The sequence below is a fragment of the Pyrgilauda ruficollis genome, unplaced genomic scaffold, assembly GCF_017590135.1.
Source record: "Pyrgilauda ruficollis isolate IOZ18807 unplaced genomic scaffold, ASM1759013v1 scaffold127, whole genome shotgun sequence".
Taxonomy (NCBI): domain Eukaryota; kingdom Metazoa; phylum Chordata; class Aves; order Passeriformes; family Passeridae; genus Pyrgilauda; species Pyrgilauda ruficollis.
This window is the reverse complement of record NW_024511099.1, coordinates 918926-928789: the sequence shown is the minus strand read 5'-3', so window position 1 is coordinate 928789 and position 9864 is coordinate 918926. Positions and strand designations below refer to the sequence as shown.

Sequence of the window (9864 nt, the reverse complement as noted above, 5' to 3'; positions counted from 1 at the left end):
GCTGCTGCTGGTGCTGTGGTCTTTGCAATCGTTGGGAATTTGGGAGACTTTGGGCCCAAAGGAGTTGGCTTCAGTGGGAGGGAGGGATGGATGGATGGATGGATGGATGGATGGATGGATGGGAATGAGGTCCTCTCCTTGCCCAGGGAAGGGTTGGGGTGATCCAAGGGCAGTTTGCTGTGGTCCAGAGGGATGGTGGTGGGGTGGGGTGGCTCTAAGGGGTGATGGGGACAGGAGAGCCCAGGGCAGGCTCAGCTGGGCTGAGAGTGCTGGTTTTGGGGACATGGGCTCAGCACCCGTTGTCACGTTGGGAGGAGGAGGGCAGGGGACTCAACCTCGCTGGGACCCACAGCCCCCCGCATTCCCAGGCCTACCCTTCAAAGGAGCACCTTCCCTTTGTGCGGGGCTCATTCCGGCGCGGTTTGGACCACACAAACACTCCGCCTTTTCTGGGATGTCACAAGCATGGGGGACGCCGAGCCACCCACCCCACATCCCTCTCACGGCAGGACGCGCCCAGCTCAGCCTTCCCCAGCCCCCCTCCCCTGTCCTTTCCGGGGGACCCCCGGAGCGGGGCAGCGGCGGGGCCCGGGCGGGCTCCGTGGGCCGGCGGGACGCGGTGGGAGCCCGGACACGGACACGAGCACCATCCCGTGGGCAGCGGGAGGAGCTGCACAGGGACCACCATGACCACGAGAGCCGTGAGGATTGCAGGGAACCCCAGAGTCCCCGAGGGCCACCAGCCCCGTCCCCAGCCGCCCGGAGCCCCCCAGAGGGGACGGACCCCACCACGGCACGGCCGGAGCCCCTCGCAGCAGAGGATACAGCCATGCCCCGTCGTGGAGTCGGGAATGGAACCCTGCCTGGAGATAGGGTGAGGGGGCTCCCCGAGACACCCCAGAGCACACCGGGCTGAGCTACGCTCCCCTTTAATCCCTGCCGAGGATGGGCTCGGTGGCTCCCGCGGTTGGGCGCTTTGGCAGCCACGGGGGCACGGTGGCAACGGGATGGTGATGGGGACAGGGCTGGCGGGTTCCCACGAGGCAGGTGCTCTCATGGCTCGTACTGCAGGTCCGTGGCGATGAGCACGAAGCCCTGGAGGGAGTCAGAGTGAGAGAGGGATATGGGGGACATGGGGGACCCTGGGGTAAGGGGACAGTGGTGGCACCGACCTGCTGCAGTGAGAGCCGGGGTCTGAGCAGGCTGAGGCCATGCGGGAGGGGCAGGGGGATGCCAGCCTGGAGCCACTCTGTGGGGAGACAAAGTCATAGCAGGGGATGGCCCTGGTGCAGCTGTGGGATGGGAACAGGACGGGGACAGCACTTACTGTTTGCCCGGGGAACCCCGAAAAGCCACAGCCCGAACTTCAGCAGGGTCTCCAGACGCTTCACCTGTGGGACAGGCAGGCTCTGAGCCCGGCTCAGCACAGGCAGAAGGGTCCATGCTGCAGGCAGGGCTCAGCCAGGCTTGCCATGCATGAGGTCCACAGCACCCCAGATTCCCCCCAAGGTGATGTGGAATCCGAGGCTCCCCTTGGATTCCCTGGCACAGCCACTCACCTCCACTGGGCCCACGTTTGATGCCACTTGAGTTATATGGAGCCTGTAGGACAAGATCAGGGTCAGAGCCAGGTACAGGGATGGGAACTGTCCCATCCCAGGGTAGGGACAGGCTGAGCTCCGTGGTGGGACCAGGACCCCAGCAGAGAGGGTCCAGCTGAGCTCCTGCCAGGGCAGCTGGCACAGGTATGAACTGGGGCAGGATGGGGTCTGAGCAGGCAATTCGGGACTCAGGGAGGCAAATGGACAGAGGTGGGGACTGGAGAAGCCCTCCAGGTATGTCCTGGGGGAGCTCAGACCCAGCTCAGGGTCGGCCACTAACCCTGTCAGTCTCACTGTGCCCCCGAGTCTGTTCCTGCTGATTGTCGGCTTCCCCGTCACGTTGGCATCCTGCAGCAGGAAGAGACACTGGAGAGACCAGGGCAGTGCCTGCAACCCAGCACCATCCAGCTGGCCCCAGTATCCCCCAGTGCCACCCAGCATGGCCCCAGTATCCCCCAGTGCCACCCAGCATGGCCCCAACCAGGAGCACAGGCACACCAGGCCCAGCCAGCTCCTTTGGGGTCCCCTGGCTCCCTGAGCCATGGCAGCAGCAGCCACTCACGATGTTCAGCAGGAAGGCAGGGACACGGGTGGCATTGGGCAGCACCACGAAGGCCTCGGCAGAGCTGAAGAGGGTCCCGTGCAGGGCATCAGGATGGCAGGAGAGCAGGGGCTGCTGGCGGGCCCAGAGGTGCAGCTCCATGGGCTGGTCTGGATAGCGCTCCTGAAGCTGGGAGGGACAGGGCAGGGGTGGCACAGAGCCATGCTGGCCATGCCCCCACCACTGCCCAGGTCCCGTGTGCCCACCACTGCCCTGCCCACGTCCTTGTCCTGGGGTGCTCCCTTCTCTCTGCATCCCATACTGCCTGCAACCCCTCCCATTTCCACTGCACCCCATTCCCTGTTCTGTCCCTCGTGCATCCCATTTGACCTCTGTGTCATCCCATGTTCCATCCCACCTGCAACCTTTTCCTCCTGCATTCCATCCCTCACATGTCCCATCCCTTTCCCATCCCTCCTGCATCCCATTACATCTTCTGTTCCTCCTGCAATCCCATCTTGTGTCCCATGCCCCATCCCACCTGCATCCTGTCCTACTCCATGTCCCACCTGTGTCCCTTTCTCCCTGTGTCCCATCCCACTCACCTGAGGGGAGAACACCTCCATGCTCTTGGTCCTCAGCTGGAGCGGGAACCGCCGGGGGAGCTGGAAGGCAGGGAGGGATCAGGGCGCTGGGGCTGAGCAGGGCTGGGCCTGGGGACACCCCAGTGGGGACAGCTCTGCTCTCCAGGCACCCCTACCATGTCACTGGAGATGTTCCTGCGCAGGGCCCCGGCCGTGAAGTAGGTGAAGGCGGCCGAGCTGGCGACGAACTCGGTGACAGCCAAGAGCAGCACGGGCTCGTGTGCCATGGGCGGTGTCGTGGGCAGGGGCATGGGCAAAGCCACAGGCAGTGCCATGGGTAGTGCCACAGGCAGCACCACAGGCAGTGCTGAGGGTCTCTGCTGGTACGTGCCCACCCTGAAGATCTCTCCCTGCACAGACACACAGATGGATGTGAGGATCAGCCAGGCTTCCCTGTTCCCACATCTGGCCCAGGGATTCCCAGGATGACATTACCTTGAGGGCAACGTCCCCATACTCCTCTGTGAAGGCTGGCGGTCCCAGCAGGGAGTGGTCGATGGCAGCAATGGTGTCCAGCTGGGTGGACACTGCAGGGACATGGAGGTGGACGGGAGGAGTCAGACCACCAGCCCCCTCCCACAGCCTGGCTCTGGCAGGACCCAGCCCCACAGTGGGGTCCTGCAGACCCTGCTGGGCACCAGTCCTGTCCACAGCCCCCCCGGACCACCCTGCCCGTCCCCAGTCCTGGGGTCCCCTCACCCACCTTTCATGTGCTTCAGGGCAGCGTCCAGCCTGTCAATGCCCCTGCGGAGCACGAGGCAGAGCTGGAAGCAGAGCAGGGTGTCAGCGAGCCCAGGGATGAGGGTCTCCAAGCCTCTCACTGAGTTGGGGGGGAACGGGGACACCGACACCTCAGGGCACAGGGGCCGAGCACCCACCTGCTTGTTCAGCTGCTGCCGCAGGGTTCTCTGGAGCAGAGGGGCCAGCAGGTTGTAGAGCCAGCTGCAGGGCAGAGTGGGGTGCTCAGACCACCTCATGGCACCCACCCAGCCTCCCCAGCCCACCTCCCTGGCTGGGGCACCAGTAGTCCTTGCATGCCAGGGACAGGACAGAGCAGGGGGCTTGGAATCACCTGTATCCACGGTGAAACTCCATGTGCAGGTGGGTGCCGTGGGTGTCACAGCCGGCGCTCCAAACCGTGGGGTGGCCGCTGCCATCCTCGCTCACCCCCAGCACCGCGGCCACGGCCACGTCCTGCATGCGGAGCTCCACGGAGCCGCTGTCCTGGCTGGGGACACAGCGGGTGAGCACAGGGACAGCGGGGACATAGGGCCACCCTGAGTCCTGTCCCTGTCCCCACGAGGACTCACACGGCGCCCAGCTGGGCCGCCCAGTCGGCGCTGAGCTGGACTCGGGCGCGCTGCACCGTCAGCCTCACCCCCACGTCCTCAGCAAAGTCCAGCGTGGATTCATTCATCTGCAGTTCGTGGATGTGGATCCTGCACAACACAATCAAGTGTGCTTATGGCTGTGGTGCAGACAGGGATGGGGACAGGGACATGGACAGGGACCCCACAGGTGGCTCCTACCGTGGCACAGCGTAGGTGAGAGTTCCCAGGAGCGGGGTGTTGTAGGAACCCGTCAGGTTCAGCTCGTGCTCCTTCTGCAGCATCGACTGGAGCAGCTCCAGCCCAAAGCGCCGGCCTGGGGCAAAGTGGGAATTTGGGGTGACACCAAGGAAGGGGCTGGGGTACCTGGGGTGTCAGCAGAGTGAGCAGCCAGGACCAGGATGGTGCTTCCATCCTCCATTCCCGGCAGACTTGCCATCGTTCCTGGGGGAACCCCCTGGTTCCCCTCATTCGCCCTCCTTAGCAGTCTGGGCATCATCCCCCACGGGTCCCCCCCACCCCTGCCTGCTCAGGAGCACAGACTCACCAAACTCCAGTGTCCTCTGGGTCAGCCAGACCTTGATGCCAGGATTGGTGGTGGTGGCAGAGACACAGATGGGCAGCAGGAGCAAGAGGCAGAGCCATACAGTGCCTCGGGGCTGGTGCTGGGACCTGGGGGCTGGAGCAGAGGACATGTCTAGGGACAGACAGCAGGTGTAGAGACCCCCTCCCTGTGCACCAGCACAGCCAGGACTTATATCGGGACACAGAGCCCCGGGTGACATCAGCACACATGGGGACACCACAGTGCTCCGGCCACCGAAAGCCCAGCCTTGCCCAACGCGTGACTCAAAGGGGAAACCCCATCGTGGGAGCAGGGCAATGCAGGGTCCCACACCAGCCCTGCCAGCCCCCACCCTGGGGGTGCACACAGCCAGGGACACCAGCTGGGGCTCCCCACAGGGACACAGGACATGGGGGGACACACAGAGACCCGGCTGGCCAAGGCCACAGAGAGCTTCAGCTGTGCTCTGCCTGGGGGCGATGAGGAGTGGGGACAGGGACACAGCGAGCAGGTCCTGGGGCGGGGGCCTGCACCAGGGCAAACAGGGCTCAACCCATTTGCACCGGGGGGCAGCGGCTGTTCCCACTTTGGGAAGGGCCCTGGGAACCCTGTGTACATTTCAGTGAGGATCAGGGCGTTCGGGCTGGGGAAGCAACCCCCAAGGAAGTGATGGAAAAGCTGGGACAGTCAGAGCAAGAGCAGAACTGTGCAATCCCTTCTGAAAAACCCAGCTGAGGGGAAGGAGCCACCATCAGCAGGATCGTCCCCCAGCCAGGGTGAGCCCCTCCAGTGCCGTGGGCTATGGATGACAGGGGTCCAGCTGCCCTCCTGGATCCAGCCTGGCAGACCCAGAGGTACCTCTAGGAGGGCCAGGGCCTCATCTCAGCACCACAGGGGCACACAGAGCCCACGGGCAGCCTCACCACAGGGACACAGCCCACATAATGCACCTTATGGAGGCCTTGAAAGCAGCTGCCCACTGGCCTGGGATGCCCAGTGCCACCAGCCATGGCTGCAGGGGTGGCCAGTGTCCCCAGCAGTGCCCCAGAGGCCAGAGCTGACCCTGACCCCCAGCCCAATGCCCAGCACAACCCCTCTGTCCCAGGGTGCCCCTGCCCTGCACCAGCACTCACCGTGCCGGGTGGGTGCAGTGCCCCACACCGCGGGGGCCGCAGGTCCTGCCATGGTCCCAGCTCCTCCGTGTCCCTGTCCCGGGGACTGTACGTGGCAGTGAACAGCAGGGACCAGCTCTGACGCCAGTGTCCATCCCGGGTCCTGGTCATACCACAGCGTCACCCATTTCCCCCGTCCCTAATCCCTTCCGGGATGAATCAGGTCCCAGGAAAACATCGAGGGACCGGTTGGGGCGCAGGTGCCCGCGGGCTGGGCGCTGCCTCGGGCTCTCCGGTGTATCCTGGAGCTGCCGCATCCGGCATCCCGACACGTGCGGGCGGCCGAGCCCCGCCAGCCCCGCTGCAAGCCCGGGCTGGCCCCGCAGCCCCTTGCCAGCCCTCCTGTGCCAGGTACCCGGTGGTGCCACCCCGCGTCCCCTGGGGAGGGGGTGAGGCCAGGGCTGCATCGCGAGGGCTCGGTCGTGGGGCACACAGGGCTTGGACAGGGGTCAGGCAGGGACGTGGGGACACACACTGACACACACGGAGCCCTGTCCCCCTGCTCCAGGGGAGTGAACAGGTAAGGACGGCACCGGGGAACGCGGCACGGGAAGAGCCCCAGCGCCTCCCGCGCTGGCCCCGGCCCGAGCAGAGCCCCCAGTCCCGGTTCTCCCTGTCCCGGGATCTTCCAGGCTACTCCAGGAGGGCGGCCCGAGCCGTGCAGTGCGAGCGGGCACCGGGAGAGGGACCCACCGCCCCGTCCGCGCCGCGCTCGGGGCTGGGAGGGAGGCGGGCGGTGGAGGAGACACCGGTGGGGACCATGAAGGGACCTGGGGGGTGATGGAGGGGACACATCCGAGGGTGGACAAGGTCATCCACAGAGACCCAGAGGCCCCGGCCCCGCTCCGTGTCCCCTGCTGCTGTGTCACAACCAGGACAGGGGGGGACAGGCGAGGCAGTGTCCTGACAGCCCAAGTCACCTGTCCCCTGCCCAGGCCCTGCCGGGGGATCTGCTGGGCTGGGAAGCACGAGTGGGCGCATGGACACACGGCTGTGAGCACACAAACACACACAGAAGGTGTGCAGAGCCTCATACGTGCACACACTGCTGCTCAAGGCCTTCCAGCCCCAAATCCCCTGGCTGCAGGGCCCTGGGGAGGGGGGAGCGCCTAAAGGGTCCCACCAGAGCAGCAAGAGCCCCTCCAGGCACCCCAATTGTCCCCTGCCAGGCCACAGGGAGGTCTGAACAGATCTGGAACAGGAGGCTGAGAGATCTTTGGGGTGTTTGTGAGTCACAGGGAAGCTCAGGTAAGGGCAGCTGCCCGGGGCACCCCCAGCCCTCAGGGTTGCACAAGCCCTGATGCAATTTCCTTGTCCCGAGCGGTTGTCTGTCCCCACAGGCAGGGGTTGCAGCAGGAAGAGCAGGAACCACAGGGGCAGGGCCACGGAGAGAAGCAGCCAGGATTTGTATCTGCTCTCCCCTGCACAGGGATGAATCCCTGCATCATCACCCCTGCAATCCCCCAGCCCTGACACAGCAACAACCGTGGGAGCCTCGGAAAGGCTGCTGGGTGCAGGTGGTGCAGCTGGGCAGGGGAGTGAAGGGAATTCCAGGCTGTGAACACACACCACTGTCCAGGGGCATGGGGAAACCACACTCCCATCCGGGCACAGAAGCCCACAGCTGGCTCACAGCACTGTCCCCTCTGTGTCACCATCCCACCAAGGTGCCTAATCACGGGAAGATGCATCCCAGTGCTGCTGCATTATCCCACCACGGAAGACACAGTGTGAACAATCTTTCCTCCTGGGTCTGACCCTCAACACCCCACGTCTGAGCCCAGGGAGTGAAAACCCTTGGAAACCACTGGGAGAGGCTTGTGGGGGCAATGCTGGGACACAGGGAACTGGGACCAGCCCGTGAGAAATCCCTTCCTCAGCACCACCACAGGGTGCCAGACCCTGTATCCCCAACACATCCACCCAGCCCACAGCGGTCTGCACAAGTTGCTCCCCATTAAATGGGGCACAAATCCCAGAGCAAAATACACCCAAAACCCAGGGGAGGGGGTGTGAGGAGCGGGAAGAAAACGCACGTGTGGTCATCAGGGCTTGTTTAATAACAAAACTCCAGCTATTGTAGAACAATATTCTCCAGCATCATTGTAATATACAATACGGGGAATGCTCTCAGCAATCTGAGAAGGAAGGATCCGGCCCACAGCACCCCTGCCCAGGCTGCGGGGGCACCCCCAGGGCAGCCCCGCCGGGGAGCCAGGGATGCAGGTGAGCCGCGGTGCTCGGGGACGGGGTCCCGGGGACGATGTCCGTGGTGGGACCGGGATCCCGGGGATGATGTCCGTGGAAGGTCCAGAGCGGTCTCAGCGGCAGAGGATCCGATCGGCAGCGGGAATGCACGGAGCCTGCGGGAAAGGGACACGAAGCGGCCGGTCAGTACTTGCCAGAGGGTGCCGGAGACGGAAAGGGGGCAGGAGGAAGGGACACCCCCGGGAAGGAGAGGGCGCGGATCGGGGGAAGGAGATTGCAAGGTTCGAACACCGGTGCTGCCCGCCAGGAGCGCGGGTCCGAGCCGGTGCCGTGGGTCCGCACTCACCTCGGGGGAGTCCCCAGCGGCGGCGGGGCGGGGGGGCCCGCACTGCAGCTCCAGCTGCAGGTCCCAGATGTAGTCGATAACGTGCTGCAGCAGCTCCACCTTGGAGACCCGCCGGTGCCGCGGCAGCGTCGGCACCAGCGCCCGGAGCCGCGAGTAGCAGCCCTTCATATCGTACAGCAGCGCGGCGGCCGCCTGCTCCGCCGCCACCGGGGACACCCCCGGGCCTGGACCACAGCGGGCAGCCTCCCCGGGCCGCACGGCTTTCAGCGGGCCGCCGGCACCCGCGGGCAGCGGCGAAGAAGCGACAGCGGCGACCTTCATGGCGAGAGGCTACGAGCGCGGCGGGCGGGACGGGGCGCGGCGGGCGGACAAGGAGCCCGCGCCCCGCCGCGCCACTTATAGAGCACCGCCGATGGGTGGGCGGGGCCACGGGGGATCCTTGACCAATGGCAGTGCAGAAAAAGATGGAGCAACCCCGCCCACTCCATTCATGCGCCCCAAAGGGCAGCGTCTTAAAGGGGCAATGGCGGAGAGAGCGCCGTGACGGGCTGGGGCTGCGGGGCAGGGACGCCGGCGGTGCGGAGGCTACAGCGGTGCGGAGCGCCCGCCCTGCCCGCAGTTAACGCGGGTGCTTGCCCCGCGGGTTCCCGGTGTCGGGCTCCCCTCAGCCCCGCTCGCCCCTTGTCCCCTCCAGGCCCCCGGTGCCCCTCCGGGCGCTCGGGCCCCCCCGCACTCCCCGCGCCCCCCCGTCTCCGCGGCGGCTCAGACCGTGAGACGCCAGGGTCGTGACGTCACCCATTCATAAAACCCCGCGCGCTGTCAGCGCGGCGCCGGGCGGGCGGTGCCCATGGCGACGGGGGCGGGGCGGGGACACACACCTGCAGCCCCTACGGGGGGCACCGGGACCCCCACGGAGACAGCGCGACCCCCACCGGGACACCCCACGGAGACACTGGCATCCTCTCGTGGATACGGGGCCACCGGGAACCAGGAATCACAGGAACCCCCGGGAAACATCTGCACTCACACGGGGCGCCGGGGTCCCACGGTGGCACAGGACCAGGGGCATCCCCACAGGGGACAGCTCCGCGCCCCCCGCCCCAAGTTCAGAGTTCTCCGTTCCCCCCACCTCTCCCGGGGCCCAAACTCCCGCAGAGCTGCTCGGTGGCGGCGGCCGGGGCGGGGGGCGCCAGGTTCGGGTCCCCCCGAGGGACGGGCAGAGGGGTCGAGCGCTGGGTGCGTGGGGCGGCGCGGGGAGGGGGCTGCGAGCACGGTCCTGCCGCGGGGGGAAACCCGTGGAGGTCCCGCCACTGTGCGAGGCAGCCGGTCCTTGCCCCGAAGGGTTTCTGGTCCGGGCTGTAATTAGCGTTGCTGCTAATTACTCCGCACCTGCGGGGAGGGCAGGCAGCGCCCGGGGAGGGCCCCCGAGCGAGACCCCGGCACACCCCGAGCAGCACGA

The 9864-nt window shown here is 66.1% G+C and overlaps 2 protein-coding genes across 2 annotated transcripts; both read right to left on the bottom strand.

The window, feature by feature from the left end:
* Positions 1-585: 585 nt before the first annotated feature.
* Positions 586-4809, bottom strand: LOC121348621 (bactericidal permeability-increasing protein-like). Its single transcript, XM_041458352.1, has 15 exons — positions 4662-4809; positions 4316-4430; positions 4097-4225; positions 3859-4014; positions 3665-3728; positions 3490-3550; positions 3222-3313; positions 2903-3136; positions 2748-2807; positions 2164-2331; positions 1882-1949; positions 1560-1602; positions 1328-1391; positions 1173-1249; positions 586-1095 (listed from the first exon to the last, which is right to left on the bottom strand). The coding sequence occupies exons 1-15, from the start codon at positions 4807-4809 to the stop codon at positions 1054-1056; spliced, it is 1521 nt and encodes a 506-aa protein (XP_041314286.1). The 3' UTR covers positions 586-1053.
* A 3081-nt stretch (positions 4810-7890) lies between these two features.
* On the bottom strand, positions 7891-8788 carry ID1 (inhibitor of DNA binding 1, HLH protein). Its single transcript, XM_041458251.1, has 2 exons — positions 8406-8788; positions 7891-8214 (listed from the first exon to the last, which is right to left on the bottom strand). Exons 1-2 carry the CDS (start codon positions 8724-8726, stop codon positions 8173-8175), a joined length of 363 nt encoding a protein of 120 aa, XP_041314185.1. The 5' UTR covers positions 8727-8788; the 3' UTR covers positions 7891-8172.
* Positions 8789-9864: the final 1076 nt, after the last annotated feature.